A 17,741-nucleotide genomic window follows, 5' to 3' on the forward strand; every position below is an offset into this window, starting at 1 on the left:
CAGATTGAACGGTGGTCTGTGATATATCCACTATTTTATAACCTAACACCGCTTTAAACTCCTCCTGTAATCTCCTTTGTCTTCATGATGCTGTTTGTTATCTGATGGTCTCTAACAAACCTCTGAGGCCTTCATGATTGATATTGAAGATAAATTACACACAGGTGTAGAAATATTCGCTTTACACATTATGTTTCCCTACAATTGTGAAAATCCTGAATTCCTTCCTCTTTGCGATCATGTGTCTACATACATATGTTGTTATATGGCTCAAAAACCCAGTGAAATACACCGAAAGCTATGATAGCAAGGTCACAATATGTGGAACGATTCAGGAGGCATGAACACATTTGCATTTCTCATGTGGGTATCTATGTTTCTTTCTTAAGTGTGTGAAAATTGAATAGGAATGCTCTAATCTCTTCTAGTGAAAAAAAAATGGCACAAACCCAAGCACCCTTCCAATAAATGTGTTTTGACAGCAATTCTGTTTTAACATTGAAATAACTGTAATTTACTATGAATGACCATTTTGTCTGCAGAGGTCTAATTATAGCATATAATAAGCTTGAGTCAAGGGGTGATGGGAAAAGCATCAGCATGCAAAACATGGTGAAATCATGGGGACATGATGAGTGTGTGAATGTGACAGACGAGCAGGAGAATGCGAAAAAATATACCCTGTTTGGTTTGCAAATTCACATTTCCATTATTTCACTAAATTCCACATGATTTGCCCGAGTTTCACATTTGTCAAACATACAAAACTTGACACGAAAGCATATAAGCTAGTCAGATCTAATGCAACGGGGTGTTGCTGGGACTTAGGCTTCGGGTTGATTGGATTTAGCAGGCTGAAAGGCAGAGACCTGCTCGACCCTGCCGTACATTTATTTGAAATTCAACTTTTACGCCACCTGCCAGCCCTGTCTTCCAAAGGGTAATACTGCCACCTGTTGGTTCAATTTGAAACTGCAGGCGTTGACTGCAGCAGCGCCAGGATTCCTGTGCTGTGGAGCATGCTGTTGCTGCTCTCTGCTGGTGTTTCTGGGTTGGGAAGATATGAAATCAGAAGAGTCAGTGGGGGGAAATTGACCCAGAGCGACAGCGGCTTTAGCATCCGTTTTTCGTTCAACCGACACATTTCACAGGTGAAGCATTCAGATTGTCCATTTGAATTATACAGCAGTGGTGGGAAATGATGGTGGCAAAATAAATAAATAAAATATGAAATTAACAGCGTTTACTTTTGTTGTAATATGTGACAATTAAGGCGTCTTGCTAATGAAATCGTACCTCTTGAACCCTTTTGCACTGCTATGTTAAAACCGCAAATATCAATGTAAAAAAAAAAAGTTTATATGCTAAAAATTAGTAAAGCAAAATTTGACAAGTTTAAGTGTACAAGCTACGAAAGGCGACAAAGTACCTGCTTGGGTTCATCGAATTTTTACTTTTGGCAACTGAAGTGTTTTCCTGTGTGTCTCCATCGAGGTGAGTACCAGGTGGGCTCATTAGTGAGGAGAGGCACTGCAGGCATCATTTACCTCAGCAAAGGTCAGTGTTCATGATTCAATAATAAGAAAGAAAACAGATATAATTTTTAAAATATCTGACTCAACTAACCTGGGTCATGTGAGCACAACAATGTATATTTTCCAGGTATTTGCTGAATATTTTTTATTTTAAACATTGTAGTTGGTGGATGATGTCTGTAAAAGCCCTTGTCCAGGAGCAGAACTCAATACATTATAATAGTTTAAAATAATTAAAGAAATACTAAAATTATATATTGTGACAATTAAGTATAAGTAGTCATATAAATAATTATAGAGGTATCAATAAATTGAATTAAAAATCATTTTTATATATTTTCCAACTCCGTTGAAATTTGTCCCTAGTTTTTGTCAACACCATCAGAAATGAAAAGAATGTAAAAAAAAAAAATCAGGCATTATTGGGGGGCACCAGAACTTCTGAGGACCCCATGACCTCTTCCTTTCTCTTCCTTTGCTAAGAGGGCTAGTTAGCTCTGGTTAGCTTAAGTTATTCTTTAGTTTTTTCTTCTGTTTTATTCCTAAGTTGCTTGTCACAACCATGATGTGTCAACTCCATAACTGACAATTTACAAAACTTTGATGAAGTTGTGTGGCTCCAAATCCAGGCCTCCATTGGTTAATAAATTTGATTTGCATTGATGATTTTTGTGTGATTTTGTTGTCAGCACATTCAACTTTGTACAGAACAAAGTATTCAATGAGAATATTTCATTCATTCAGATCTAGGATGTGTTATTTCAGTGTTCCCTTTATTTTTTTGAGCAATATATATATATATATATATATATATATATATATATATATATATATATATATATATATATATATATATATATATATATATATATATATATATATATATATATATATATATATTTATTTATTTATTTATTATTTTTTATTTCTGTTGTTTCTGTTGTTTTGGGTCTGTGGATTATGGACATTTTTACAGTTCTTTTTTTAATTGAGCCAGCCTTTTTTCTTTCTTTCCGGAAGACCATGTCATTTTCTAAATAAGACCTGATTTGGGTCCACACACCGCAGCTTGGGATACCCCTCCCCGGAAGTGGGTGGTGGAGTCGCCGTCACCACACCAGTCAGACCACCGTCGACACAGAGTCTGCTGGGATGAAGCTAGGCACCGGAGAACCACAGGGATTGATCCGGTTCTGAGGCCGAACGCCGTCCTGGTGATCACGCGGTGAAGCGATCGGATTGTTTAAAGGAGAAGGAAAGAAAAACCTGAATATCGCCAACATGATGGAGGAAATAGACAGATTCCAGGTACCGAGCGCGGTGCAGGAGGCAGAGATGCAGTCCGAGATGCAGCCGCTGGTGAGTCCCTGGGGTCTGCTTTACGTTGCCTGGAGATGATGTCTCTGCCGTCTGTCACGTTCGTGTTTTTAAATAACATGCAATGAGAATAGAGGATGTGTATCAAATGAGGCCTGTACCCAATCCATCACACACCGGGAGTTAATGCTGATGTAGTTTGAGCCTCTGTAAGTTTTTAACAGGCACTATGGTTCATGGACATATATATTTTTTTAAAAAAGGTAGTTGTGAACACTGATGTGGCTGACGTGTTCAGAAAGAGGAATCCTTGTTCCTCTGTGTCACGCAGGCACCGTCCGGTCTCCTGCGCAGCATCCGTCATGTCTGGCGTAAACAAGCATCCCGTCCTGAGTCTCTGCTGCTGCTGCTGCTGCTACATCACCAGCATCAGCAGCAGGTTGCTCACTCTTCGACGCCCCTCGCTGCACTTTGACTAGATTAAATCGGGATCTATTGTTTGTTGCCTGCATCAAATCAAACCCACGCCTTTTGATGTAATTCGGGGCAGTTCGCTACAGCGGAGCGCTCTGTGGCCTGTAGCGGAGCCCCGGGATACTACAGCCTGCAGGGCGGCCTCCGCTGCCCAGCTCCGACCAGGCGAGACTTCTGGGCAATCTGATCTGTTCTCTGTAGGCGTCCACGGACTGCCATTAATCACCGGGTCCCATGTGAATACTGAATCGGGGCTGTTCTCTCCCTACAATACATGTTTTATTCGAACTGAATAAATAATAATAATAATAATAATAATAATAATAATAATAATAAGATTTCTTATATCTGGGGCATGAATAGGGCTTCTTGTAATTTTGTAAACTGTTGTAGTTTTGTCAAGTGGTCAAAAGAAAGGAACTTTTGTTTTTTGTTTTTTGTTGTTGTTTTTTTTCATCTTTTATTATATATATATATATATATATATATATATATATATATATATATATATATAACATTCAATGGCATTGTTTCTTTTGCTTATTTATTTTATCCCATATCTTGTGTTTTTACATTAATAAATCTGATATTAAGATGTTCAGTTATTATTATCATCACCATCATCATCATTATTATTGTTATTAGTAGTAATAGTGTTATTATTTGCAAGACTATTTTGACATCTATCTAGTGCAGAGTTTAATGGTAGGAGAAGGTTTCTCTGTTCAATCAGTTTGTTAAGATACAGCAACAATATTAACCTGCAGCCTGCAGGACGGCCTCCGCTGCCCAGCTGCAAGGCCCTGTTGCCCCTGGTGAAGTTTCATAACATGCTGGTCAGTAATTGTGTTTGTTAAATGGCAAATAGAATACAAATTGTTCAGAGTTGACCCTCTGAATACACTCTATGTAGATTGTGTTGTATTTGCCACGTAACACAACGGCATTTTAAGCATTCCATCAACTTGTTCATAATGTTTCTAGTTGGTTTTGGCAGCTTGTTTTTACTTTGTTTTACTGAAAGTATTAACCCTATGCATGACGTAGAGAAACCAGCACCTATTTAAGGAATTGCAGCACCATCCTTTTTTCTTTTTTTTTTTAAGTCTATTGTGTTTCCTTTTTTAATTTACATCATCAAAAAGTACTTAAAATCGCCCTGTATCCTAACATATTGTTTTCATAGCAGACAAAATGATATGAATAATTAATGTTGGGAACAGAATTATGTATTTGTGCTCATCTTTCTGTCTCTGGTGGGGTTTTTTTCTTTTCAATCCAGGACCCGGCTTCTTCTACTGCCTCAGAGGCAGAGTCCGACACCAGAGAAGGAGAAGCTGTTACTATCAACTATAAGCCCTCACCCCTCCAGATGAAAATAGGTAAGACATATATGTAGGAGTCAGCAAATATGTGAAAAATGGACAATAAACATGATTAAAAGATTTGAAGTTTTTAATTTAATTGTTAATCATTTAGGACTGAAGTGACTGAACGTTACCAGTATGGATTATTATGTCAAGTATTTGTGTAATCATTTGGTTTTTAAAACATTACAAAATGTCAGCTGTGAGTCCCCTTCATCCAAGCAGTCCCTCAGCTGATTTACCAAAATAAAATAAAAATAAAAATAAAAAATGACAAAAATAATTAACACAGTTTCAGCACCCTGGACAGAGTCCAGTGGTGAACAGCAGCAGTGTCATTATCTGTCAAGTGATTAGATCCAGGAGAACGGTGGGCTGAATGTTTTTTTAAAAGCTTGTCAGCAAGTAAAACATAGTGATGGAAGACCAACAGCAACAAAATCCAAAGTGAAATCTGAACGGTGAACAAAGACACAAGAGCAAAAATCGGAGGTATCAAATTAGGGAGTACAATTAGTGGTACAAAGAACAATGTCTTGCATGGTTTAGCTCTATCCCTGGTTCAACACACCTCAATCAAATGGTGGTTCATTCGCAGAACCTCTGCAAAACTTTGACATACAGGTGAGGTAGTTGTAATATAAATGTAGCATAAACTGACCTTGTTGCATATGAAACTAAAGGGTAATTTTTCTCAGTCACTAAGAAACTTAAAACCAAGTGTAAAAAAAAAAAAAAAAAAAAAAAGATTTCATTTAACTGAAAGAAACACATGATTACTAAATCTTGTGTGTGTTATTTTGTTGCTGGCCTAGACAACGAGAAGGATATCTGGTGTCAAGCTTTGGTTTCAAATGGTAAATATTTCCTGTAATTAGATTAGCATTTAAATAAGATATATATACCACCATCTCATTGTATCACTACATTCCCAAAACTATTTAAAATAAAAATGTGTAAAAGTTGCATAAGAGTATCAGCTTATGTAATATTCTGATTAATACACACATAACTATGCTGTTTATCACAATTTTGTTAAATATTAAATTTGGTTCAAAAGACTTGAGCAAAAACTAAGAAACGCCTCTTGGTTTGCTTTTGAAGAAAACATACTTAATGTACATTGTATTAATTTTTGGTTTATTAAATTGGAGCAAGAGGAGCGATAATCTCAAAGGAAAACATGATTAATAGTGGGCTACAGCTCTCACGGTGAATTTTTGCCTACATTCCCAGAACAACAGAAAGACCAACACGGGTGCAGACTGCACTTGGTAGCGTTGTGACTTATGTCAGTTCAAACACTTGAACTCTAACGAGCTGCTGACTAATTGGTTAATTAGCTGAACTTTCTGCTTCCATTGGCAGCCGAGAGTTAGGTGGTCAACATGTCATTAATATGACATCCCTTGATTAACAAATAACTGTAAGTTGTTTTGTTTCTTCAGTTTGCACATTCTGACTGCTGATCATTTCCAAACAGTCAACTTTTTTGTGTAATAAAGTGTAATAAACATTTTAGCAGCCTTCCTCCTTGCTGCCTTCAGACCCGAACAAGTCCTGGACGGAGGGAAGGTCAGCCGTAATGTTGTGTTCTTATTAATCTGGTCCTATCTCGTGTGCAGACAAACAAAGAGACCTGGCCAGGAAGGGCTCGTTAAAGAACAACAACACTGTAGGTAGTCCGGTTAACCAGCAGCCCAAGAAGAACAACGTCATGGCCAGAACACGGTAAGAAATTAGCGCTGCGGTTGAAGGTTTGTGGACGAAATCAGTAAAAACACTCCTGTCTAGATCACTCCAACCATGTCTGAGCAATCAAAGCTCGCTTTACTTCTCTCAGTCCATATGTCTTCAAAAATAGCTATATTGATTTGGGGTTTGTAATGTTGGAGTCAGTAAGCAGACTTCTTCCTGTAGTACAGCTGGAGCTGAGCCTCTGGGCCGGTCTTTAAGACTCTCTCATCAACTCTGCTTGTCATGTTCTTACTGCCCCCTTTTTTCACTCCACTGCAGGTTGGTAGTACCCAATAAAGGTTATTCATCTTTAGACCAGAGCCCAGACGAAAAGCCCCTGGTGGCCTTAGATACCGACAGGTAAGGTGACATAAACATGCCTCGTTTTTGTATGCACGCTTCTGAGGATCCAGGAAAAGAACCGCTAACACGTATCTCTGCGCTGCAGTGACGATGATTTCGACATGTCTAGATACTCGTCGTCTGGATATTCTTCTGCAGAGGTGAGTCGACTTCCTTTCTGACTCCACTTCCTTTCCTCCTATCTACTATTTAAGTCCCTTCCATCCCTCGTTCCTTTGCCTCAATTCTTCACGGATGCCAGGAAGGAGAGCATGATGCCTTTATAAGCCAGTCTTTAGACAAGCTTATTTAAGCCCATCCTGCAAATCCATGCTAATTATGTAGGCGTCCTCTCGCACTGCAAGCGCATGATTAAACCGCAGGTGCGCCTGCACAAATACAAAAAAAAAAGTGTTTGAAGCATAAAGCAAGATGTAAATGCAATAAAATTGCTTTTTTCCTCAGTTTCTGCGCATTTTGTTTTTAAAGGAACGTGCAGCTCGCATTACAGGGAGAACATGTTCGTTTCTCAGAGGAATCCTAAATGCGATCCCTTTACAGCAGTTTTCCGTCTGGGTGCTGATATATTTACACTGACTTGTCGCTGTGTGAATAAAAGATGAGGCGTACAAACATTGTAACCCAGTTCATTTGTTGGTACTCGGTTTCTATTGTAACTCTCAGAGTATGAGTGATAATAAAGATCTGGGAGAAGCTTGCATGCACTGATCAAAGTCAAATCAATTTTGTGCCTTTAGTGGTTTGTTTGTGTATGCTTGTCCCTGTGGCCAAACTTTTGTTTCATCTCATAATCTTTTTTTTTTTTTTTCCCAGAAAGCTCTTGACTTTCTATGCAGCAGGGCAAACTTCAGCTAAGATTGCAGATGTTGATGTCTAAGCAGGAGCTTTTCTGACCAACACCTTTTTAGTTCATACTAATGTAAAATTGGCCTCATTTAGACGAAACCAGCAGTTTCCAGTTCACGGTTTGCTTGAGCCTCGATGGTTCCTGAGCTGCTTTTAACTACGTTTATTTCATCTGATGGATGTCATTAGGGTCAGATGGTTGAAACTTGGAAAGGACTGGGTTTTCCAAAAGCAGCTATGGAATAGATAAAACATGCAAATATTAAGCATACGGAATAGCCATGCCAAAATGACCGCCTGAGAGGTTCAGGTTGAACCAGTTTGACCAAATCTTAGTCATTTATTTGCACATATATGTGTTTGTTTTTAATAAAAATCACTTATGTTTGCTTTAGTATCATTTGAAAAATAAAGAGTTGAATTGTACCATTAAAATTCTAAGTCAGAAATTCACGCCTAATGATAAGTGATATTTCTCACTGGAACTCTTTATCGAAGCACACGGATGTTTCTTTGCGAAACATTTTGCTTCCAGCTTTCATGGAAACAAGGATACCTTATGAACACGAAGAATCACACCAGGGCATTAGCTGTCGTGATCAAGACAAAGATCCAAGCAGCGAAGCCTGCAGCCATCTGTGAGAGCGCCATGGTTACCACTTTTACATGTTACTAGACTAATTCGTAAGAACAGACAGTCTTAGCTTTTCAACATTGTTCTAGCTTCAGTAGTCAGCAGATCAGTCAGAGTGTTTCTCTTCTTCATAAAGGGTTTTACAGAATATGTTGTTTGTCACGGTGGACGTGCTGTGGGGGTTTAAAGTCGTCTTTCAAACAAGCTCATGTTAGCAAATCTTTCTTAGTCAAACTTTCAGAACGTTGTGCTGAAAGTTTGACTAAATCTGTGTAGAAATGAGATCCAGATTAGACCCTGCTGAAATGTTTATTTATTCTTGGATTAACTGTAATTATGATCAGCATGACAACCAGATTTTGCAACCGGTCTGACTTTGTCCTCACTCTGATCAGCTTACATTTTGGCAAAATTTAAGAAGACTCGGGTGCAAAGACATGCTTGGATTTTTTTTTTGTTTTACTAATGTCTAAAAAGTGAAAGGAGCCAAAGTAGAAAAAGTTTAACCATCTCTCTGATGAAACGTAGCAATTAGTTGCCTATTTTAATGTTTGTGTTGTGGTGAAAAGGTTTAAAAGACCTTTTTGTTTTACAGATTATTACTAATCATTAGCTCCCTTGTCACCCATTGTATAAAGCTTTCAGAAGCCGTTCTTTAATGATACAATCTCAATCTTAAAGTTATATATATATATATATATATATATATTTGCAGTGCATACAGCTTAACTTATGTAATTTTTTCTTTTTAGAAACATTTTTGTGTATGGTAAAAACAACAACACTCCTCTTTGTCTCTGAAGGGGTCCAGTTCTCTCCTGACTCGTCTGCTCCTCTCTCTTCTCAGCAAATCAATCAGGATCTGAACATCCAGCTGCTGAAAGACGGCTACCGCCTCGACGAGATCCCAGACGACGAGGACCTGGATCTGATCCCGCCCAAATCAGTCAACCCGACCTGCATGTGCTGCCAGGCGACCTCCTCCACGACCTGCCAAATCCAGTAACCCCCCACCCCCTGCCTGAGCCCATCAAAACCGCTGGCCCCCTTATCCCTCACAAACTTAAACCTGCTGTCTTCATCTGCTGTGAGTTTACTTCGCCACCGGAGTGGCAAAATGTGAGGCATTTATAGAATATTGTCATGACAGTAAAGTGCTATGATGATTAGGTAAATAATCACACTAACAAATAAAAACTTTGGTACAAAACCTTGAACATAGAGGAAAGTATATGTAACGGTAAAAGCAGTAAAGTGGTGGATTCCTCCTATGGCTGGAGACACACTTCTGTTTAAGAGCCGCCTCCCCCTGGCGGACGTAACTCGACCCTGATATTAGTTTACAGACATGAAAAGGTCAGCTGCTGCTGTGAAGTGGTTTCCATTTCCCTGACTGGTAACAAACATGATCATAACTGCTGACTCAACTCTTCTGCTCTGGTTTGCCTTGTTTTAATATTTTTTTTCTCCTTTTGTTTTAATGTATTAACTATGAGATCAACGAGCCTGTACCCAGTAACGAGAAATATTGAATCCCCCTGGTACTGTATCCATTTACCGTGCAAGGTTGCTATGTAGCACAGGTCAGATCTTTGAACACTTTAAACACTGCAACATTTCTGCTTTTTCTGCGACGCTGGAGTGAAATGTTAAACCACAGAGTTGATGGATGAATGTGTAGACATGAACGGCTGTAGTACAAACTGCATGAAGGCCACCAGAGTGCAAAGTTATGGAGGAATATATAAAAGCACGTAGCTTTTGCCTATTTAATTTTCTGTTGTGCGGTCACCTGCTGCTGTTGTGGCACAAGCTTGATTTTTGAATTTCTTTCACTTTGCACATTTTATTTGAGATTTTATGGGTTCATATCACCCTTTCCTGCACCACAAGTGAACGTGACGCACCTGAAACGATCCATTTTTGTTTATTGCTCTGATTTCTACTGTGCCTTGCAAGATTATTTACACCTCTTGGGCTTGAGCACATTTTGCTGTCAGACGTAACTGTGCTTTATTGGAATTTAATGTAAAGCACCAACACAAAGTAGATCATAATTGTGAAGGAGAAGGAAAAGGACACATGGTTTTCATAATTTCTGACAAATAATATGAAGAATGTGGTATGCATGCTGTAATATTCTTACAGTTACAGCAGCAAATCTTTTACTTTATGTCTCGCAGCTGTCCTATCTACTGATTCTGAAATTTGAGTTGTGGATCCTTGCAGCTCCTCTTGATTTACCCAGGGACTTTATGCCTGTCCCTTTAAATAAAGCTGTCGTTGTCCAGTCTGTCAGCTTAGGTCTACAGACGGTAAATGGCAAAAAACTTATTTTCTCACCAAATCCTGCTGTAAACTTCTCCACAAATTGATCCCTAACCATTCCCGGTACGTTCCTTAATTTTCAAGATGCTATTGACACTAATGTTATTTTAGCAAACCGTTGAAGTTTTCACAGAGCGGTACGACACACACAGGTGGAAACCATATACTATTTGCACCGGTTTTATTCAAATGCACACCTCTATTTTAAGAAATATGTTTTATTTTCCTTCCATTTCACAAAAATATAATACTTTGTGTTGATCTACCACATTAAAATCAAGTAATATATGTTGATGTTTGTGGTTATGAGTTGACATTAAAAAAAGAGTAAAAATGGAGCATAAATACTTTTGCAAGGTATGCTATGAAGGCCAAAGGAACAAAAGTCCAGATAGATTTTTTTCCGTTCTCGGTTTGTTGCGTTAGAGCTTCTCATTTATCACCCGTGTCACAGACTGTGACAAATGCTAGACGCTGCTAATCCTTAAGGAAAACACAGGTCCAGTTTAAAAGGACGCTCCCTGTTCTCTCACACACGCATGAACAGAACATTAGGCGAAACAACTCCAAACCTTCCTTTGACTTGTAGTTTAGAAACCATTTTGTTATCCCATCGTCAAGGACGTCACTGACTTGGAGCAGAATCCCACCATCTACAACCCACTCCCTTCTCTGATTCAGTTGTTTAATCCAATTAGATTATGCCTTAAGGACAGAGAAGTTTAAAAAGCTGTGTGTATATTTATTGCCATTATCTTTGGTTTATTTGAGGAAGGAAGATTTTTTTTAACATGTAGATCTTTTCTTTGAGTTTCCTCTTTTTTAAATGACTTTTATGTATTGTAAACAGTTCCATTACAGTATTTACCAATGTTATTGTCATGTGCAGTGTATGAAGGTGATTAATAAACAAAAAGCAAATGGAAAACCGTGTGCTCGGAGTTACAGTTTGACCGGCTCTCTGAACTCGTGCCTGTAAATGTGTGTGCGATAAGAAAAAAAAAATGAGTGACAGGTAAATATTTAAAAGGAAATAAAAAGCAATTTTAATGATAAAGTTGAGGATTAAATACACAGTGGTGTGTATTGCAATAGCATGAGGTTTGGACGGACAGTTCCTGATTACAGTAGCATCAGAAAAAAAGGGTTTTCCACCAGAAAGGCACCAGCATCTAATCACAGTCACAGACAAAAGAAAACAGGAATTCACTCGGCAAACATATGTAATGTGTGGGAACAAATATAAAAATTAAGCTAAGGAAAGTAGTGATTTAATAAGACCTCTCACTTTGTTAGTAGTAATATTATAAAAGATAACCAGACAAGCAAAAAGAAACACATGCTACATGATGGAATACAATCGCTGTCAACAAAGTAGTAATGGAGGCAGTCCTCAAAGTGCTACGACAAACAATAACGATAAAAAAAACTGATATTTTTGAGGATTTTGGAAAATGTTGTGCTTCCATCTCACCACACGGGGGCAGGAGGAGGGTATGATAATCAGACAAGACCAAAATATGACATGATTCACTTACAAAACACAGCTTACACACAAAATAATGTAAAGTTTTCAATGTACAGCCACTGGCACAGTTGGTATTGGAGACAGTCACTGATCTGTTGATCGGTAAAGTGTTTCTGAGAAAAATGCAACATGAAGAATATGAAACGAGTCCATTCAAGGGGTCATCCCCCCAACCTTCCCAGAGATTATAACGTCGACATTCTCTTCTGCTACAAAGGCACACACTTCCACTGAATACAAACCTGGAAAATGAAAACGAGCAACTTTTTTTTTTTTTTACAATGACTTCAGCTAACAAAAGGTTTTACCCTGTTATGTTCTTCTGCACCTCTAACAAGATTCAAGTCTGAATGAAACACAAATGTTGAAGTCGGACCCCCCTCCCACCGCATGAGATTGGTGAAGTATTGTAACTGTATTTAGATTTTTTTTTTTCCGTGCATGTATTCGCAAGTTCATTGTTGCATAAAAAACATTTCAGTTTTAGCAGCTCAAAGCACAGCTGAGGTCTGTAGCCAAACGTATATGAAATTAAATAGCTAAGCTCTGCGTCTCTATATTATAACTTTTCTTATTACACTCTCATAAGCTACACTAATCTGAATCTATGTTCTGTCTGTTTAATGTATTTACATGGTAATACTGTTGTAGAGTGCATTCACATTGTGTTCGACGGAAAAGTAACTGTAAAAGAAATTGTGTGTCATCCTTCACACTGGACGATAGGAATATTTCTAAAACTTCAGAACTCGGATTCGATCCACCGTGAGATGCCGTGGCCGATGTTTGGCTGCATCTTTAAATGGAGCGCGAGTTTCTAAGAGCAACACTGTTTATGCAAATGAACTTTACTTTGATTTGACATTCTTCCAGAAAAGCCATAAATGAACCTAGGCAAAAAGAAGAAAAGAATAGCTAGTCATCTCTGTCAGACCCTGAACAACCCTTAATAAATATAAATTACCTCAGGGAATGAGTCAGCGAACTCTAGTTAAATGATAATCAGCTTGCTGTTGCACGTGTGAAAGGAAAGTCCCTGAATATTTGTCTGGCTGACTGAGATTCACGTGGAGGTACAGCAGGGTATGTTACCTTCTAATAAACACCATTCTCATTCTCTCTATATATGTGAATATATATATATAGATATAAATCAATCATGGACAGTAGGTGTTTCAGATTCCTGCAGGGCTTTGGTCCCCAGAGTCGGAGGAGGACATGGAGGTGGAGCAGCGCCGTCTCTTGGCGATGCTGGAGCCCTGCAGCATGCTGGGATGGAAGCCCGCGTGTCGCCGGGCGTGTTTGGTCAGGTGGTCGCTCCTCATGAAGCACTTTTCACACAGCGGACAGTTGAAGCGCTTCTCGCCCGTGTGCGTGCGGTAGTGGCGTGTAAGCTCGTCCGATCTGGAGAACTTCTTACTGCAGTCTGGCCAGGTGCATTTGAAGGGGCGCTCCCCTGGAAACACACACACATAATCACTTATTTTTTTATTAAATGTTCATCATACAAATTAACAAGTTTATAGTGTTTTTTGTTTTTGTTTTTTTGTTAATGCCTCATAAAAATGTCAGCCAATCACAGTATATATATCACCAATAAAAGATGATGGATATTTACAGTTCTTCAAGTTTAAGATAGTGGCTGGTCTGCTGAGCTGCATGGCATTTCACAGTGTTTCCATTTAATCTATGCTGATTAAAAAAAATAAAGCTGAAAATAATGTCTTAATGATTGGTTTCTTCTTGTATGTTCTGTCATTTCACTGACATCTGTTACTTAAGACACAGGCAGCAGAACAGAGTGCAGCAAGAAAGTCCTGCATTGAGCTTGTTCTTTCAGTGCTCCTTTGGATTTTCTCCTTGTACTGTGACACAGTCCAAAAACATGACTGTTAAGTTGGTTGGTCTTATTTTTTCCCTACGAGTAACTGCGTGCATTTATTGTCAATTCTTTTATGTGTCTCTGTTTCCCTGGAAAAGATTAACAATCTGAACATAATGTACCCTGCCTTTCGCACATTGAACGCTGAACCTAGGTCCCAATGCGACCCTGGAAGACATCGGACAGATGTTTGGGGAGGTGAGGGGGGGGGAAGGAACAATTACAAGTCATCTCAGAAGAGCTACGTCACAAAGGTAATTTAGGGACAAGTGTGCTTAAAACGAACTGGCTGCATAAAAATAGTTGTGTTATTTTTCCCCTTTAGAATATGTAACCAAATGTTTTTGTTCGATTTAGAGTGTGTATATGAAGATGAGAATAAAAAAAAAAAACACACACACACATGGCCACACCCCACCTCCTCCACGTGCGCCACTGAAACCACATGTCCGCTCTTGTTTACAACTGGACTGAGGGGTGTGGAGGTGGGTGACGTATGAGGAAGCGGTGGCGCAGGGTGGGTTACCTCCGTACAAGAACATACAGTGACAACGGGGACGGATTGACCCGTACGTTTGTAGCGGGTCATAAGACAATATGTTGACCGAAGTAATAGCTGCGGATTAAATTCGTCTCCAAATAAATCGTGACTAGAGTTAATTAGCGCTCATTATGATTTATTACACCCCAACAACATGTCACGCACGGGAAGAACGCGATGTTCCCACAGGAACCCGCGTCCTGCTGCTGCGTGTCAACAACGCATTAAGACACATTTTTATCTAACACACGCCTCTTTTTCTGCCTGCTCAGCCAGTGGTAGACATGATATAACCTGGCCAGTCACTCCTGTAGCAGCCGAGCCCACTGGACCACCTGTCCCTTAACGTGTTCTCTCTAGCGGGGACATGTGCTCTGCGCGTACACTTCACAAGTCAAACAAAGATACGACTGTTTGTCCAGCATATAATAATAATAATAATAATAATAATAAATATATAAACTGTGACTTTGGAATGAGTAGCACTACCGTAATCCGCCTGAAATAATAATGAAGGCAGTGGCTAATTATAGTCGGCTACAAGTGACGCAGCGCGGGTTTGCTGCCGTCGACAGAACCGAGCCGGTGACTTTTTGTAGGCGTGTCAACCGGCTGAGCCCGCACTCACCGGTGTGGACCCTGAGGTGGGCTTTGAGGTGGGACGACTTCCCGTACATTTTCCCACAGCCGGCAAAGGGGCAGCCGTGCTTCTTCTCCGGGGTCTCCGTTCTCCCCGGTGCCTTGTTCCGGGACGCGTTGAGAACCGGAGACACCCGGCTGCTCCCCCGCTCCTCTTTCTCTTTCTCTTGCCTTCCCGCTTCGATGGCCCCGCCGAGACATCTGCTATTCCCTGCGCCGATAGTGTCTGGACCGCATTTCTTTAAGTCCAATAAAATCATCGCCACCATCAGTAAAGTGCCGTTTTCTTGGCTGTCTTTAAATACGTCCTCTGTCCTCTCCAGAGGACAAGTGGGGACGCAGTCCACAGAGACCTCAACCTCCGACATCGCTGGAGCAGATCTGGGTGGAGTGGAGACAGTCTGTGCAGAGTTTCTATAGAGTCTGATAAACAATCCGAAAAGGGAGAGAAGAACCGTAGTTAGACCGCAGTCCTCCTTGGAAACGTGGCTAATGATCCACACGTGCCGACCTCACAGTCCCTGTCCCGAAAAGACGGAACGTTTCCTTCTGTAGGATGCTGGGCGGACAAATGAACGCCGCCTCAAGAGATAACAGTTGTGCTCCTTTCCTTTTCTTCTTCTTCTTTCGTCGTGCTCTTTTTTTCCTCCTTTAAGCTATTGTGCTTTTGAGACGTATGTTCCTCCGTTCTCTGTGCTTGCACTCCGGCGCCCACTTGTCCTATTTTACAGTGAGCAACAGACGGTTCTCTCAACTCCAAGAAACAATTTCGCGGAATACCGCTGTGTCATAATAGAGCTGCGCCGCGATTGGCTGGTGGCAGCTGTGACTTGCCTCTTAAAGCTGCCGTCTCTCCGGAGTGAGCGACGGAGAGTTGGACCAATCACAGGCCGGATTTTGTCACGTTGCATTTGAGTAGCGAATATGGCTGGGAAATATGGATTACGAAGTGTAAAATTAACTTTTAAGGTTTTAGATTGGCACTTTATGTGAATATAAACTTAGGTACTTTAGTTGAACGATACAATAATTCAACTAAAGCAACTACGGCTGCTTGTATACAACAACAACGATAACAAAATGATGAAATGCATAAATTGAAAAAATAGTTTGGTCACTGAAACAACTTTTATCAACAAATAACGTCAAATCATCATCAAAAAATAAATATTCTGTACTTCTAGTACGTTTGGATGAAAGGCCCTGTGTAAATGTGCTTAATTTGTACTCAACATCACATTTCTCAAGTTCCAATAGCAACAAACTACAGAAAATACGAGTGGCACAGTTTTCATAAACATGAATCTGGAAATTCAATATGGCCACTATGCATCTAAGCTTAGAGATTGCTGCAGTAATAGTGTTTATTTGTATTTTGTATCTCATTAAGTGTCTTATCATACTTCGGTTAGTGAAAGTGTTGCTCCAATATTTAAAGGCATATACAGAAATTCATTATTACTGTATTTTATTGCTAACAGTAGATAGCCTTACGAATGAAGAGTAGAGTTTGGCTGAAGTAAAGTTCCATGTGCTTGAAGAATTCACATTTTTGCCTACTTGTGCTTACTAGCTTTATACATTGCGTTGTATTTACCCTATTAAATTGATACTGCCAGAGGTGTCCCCAGTGGTAGTTGCACCACAGTTTAAAAATCATAGAAATAGACTATGATTTGAAATCAGAAAGTTAGTTTATATGTAACCAATTGTCAAAGCACGTACAAAACCAGCCAACCCTGCTTTCATTAAAACTGGTGGTTGGGCCATTTATTTCCATTAACAGACTTGTGGTGAGAAGAACTATCAGTCCACTATTTAAAGAAAGTTACAAATTAAGGTTCATGACGGAGATATGTGTCATGTTTATTAGGCGTTAACTGAAACTAGCTGCTGTAGTCTGTTTTGTGTTATTGAAACTGTCTCCTTTAATGTGGCACACCCCCGTTAGCCCATTTCTACTGTCCCTAGAGCTGCACTTGAACTCTTAAAGAGATACAAACACATTAAACGTTTTACAAGAAATTAAAAACTAACTCAAACACACAACTCCAGTAACAAACGCAGTTAGTTTCTATTCCCTGCAACCTTTGCAACACTGCTTAGTTTGTAGTTCAGGAACAGTCATAAAGTTCATTTCTTGATCTTTGAAGATATATATTTTTTTCTGTTTTCAAGATATGTCTTCATGCTTCCACATTTCTCTGAGCCATTAAGAAATTACAGGAACAAGTATGCTGGTAGTCCAGTTGAAACTGTAATGAAACCAATCTCTCTTTCCCAATCCCTCGGTTTAAAAGAGGGGGGTACTTTGAGTGCAGTGGGTGGTTCATGTGGTTTAAGTTCTTCGAAATTCTGTTTTCAGGGTGCAGAGATTGAGCAATTCTTTGTCTTTGCACAGTGCAAAAAGATATTAAAAACTAAAAGAACATTGGAGGTTAATATATTTTTCTGGTAAAATATTCTTTCTCTCAGAACACCTTTATTTACTGGCTGTAATTTTTTTTGTGTGTGTTTGTTTTAGTATTTAAAATGCCAGCCTTTCTCTTT

At 39.4% G+C, this 17,741-nt stretch overlaps 2 protein-coding genes across 2 annotated transcripts; one reads left to right on the forward strand and one right to left on the reverse strand.

Annotated features, from left to right (window-relative positions):
• The first annotated feature begins 2,483 nt into the window (after positions 1-2,483).
• fam219ab (family with sequence similarity 219 member Ab) lies at positions 2,484-10,851 on the forward strand. Its single transcript, XM_088008965.1, has 6 exons — positions 2,484-2,894; positions 4,609-4,708; positions 6,319-6,424; positions 6,710-6,790; positions 6,879-6,937; positions 9,077-10,851. The coding sequence occupies exons 1-6, from the start codon at positions 2,817-2,819 to the stop codon at positions 9,277-9,279; spliced, it is 627 nt and encodes a 208-aa protein (XP_087865091.1). The 5' UTR covers positions 2,484-2,816; the 3' UTR covers positions 9,280-10,851.
• A 772-nt stretch (positions 10,852-11,623) lies between these two features.
• klf9 (Kruppel like factor 9) lies at positions 11,624-16,027 on the reverse strand. Its single transcript, XM_015004059.2, has 2 exons — positions 15,181-16,027; positions 11,624-13,585 (listed from the first exon to the last, which is right to left on the reverse strand). Exons 1-2 carry the CDS (start codon positions 15,557-15,559, stop codon positions 13,305-13,307), a joined length of 660 nt encoding a protein of 219 aa, XP_014859545.2. The 5' UTR covers positions 15,560-16,027; the 3' UTR covers positions 11,624-13,304.
• Positions 16,028-17,741: the final 1,714 nt, after the last annotated feature.

The sequence above is a fragment of the Poecilia mexicana genome, unplaced genomic scaffold (assembly GCF_051168715.1).
Source record: "Poecilia mexicana isolate PSO_F unplaced genomic scaffold, ASM5116871v1 scaffold_9, whole genome shotgun sequence".
In the NCBI taxonomy this organism is placed as follows: domain Eukaryota; kingdom Metazoa; phylum Chordata; class Actinopteri; order Cyprinodontiformes; family Poeciliidae; genus Poecilia; species Poecilia mexicana.

What these genes read in the sequence shown, in the direction of transcription:
- fam219ab (XM_088008965.1), top strand. Translation starts at nt 2,817, where the DNA reads ATGATGGAGGAAATAGACAGATTCCAGGTACCGAGCGCGGTGCAGGAG. An exon ending in ACCCCTCCAGATGAAAATAG is followed by an intron (nt 4,709 to 6,318) that starts GTAAGACATATA and finishes TCTCGTGTGCAG; the next exon opens with ACAAACAAAGAGACCTGGCC. An exon ending in ATATTCTTCTGCAGAGGTGA is followed by an intron (nt 6,938 to 9,076) that starts GTCGACTTCCTT and finishes TTGTCTCTGAAG; the next exon opens with GGGTCCAGTTCTCTCCTGAC.
- klf9 (XM_015004059.2), bottom strand. Translation starts at nt 15,559, where the DNA reads ATGTCGGAGGTTGAGGTCTCTGTGGACTGCGTCCCCACTTGTCCTCTG. An exon ending in CCACCTCAGGGTCCACACCG is followed by an intron (nt 13,586 to 15,180) that starts GTGAGTGCGGGC and finishes GTGTGTTTCCAG; the next exon opens with GGGAGCGCCCCTTCAAATGC.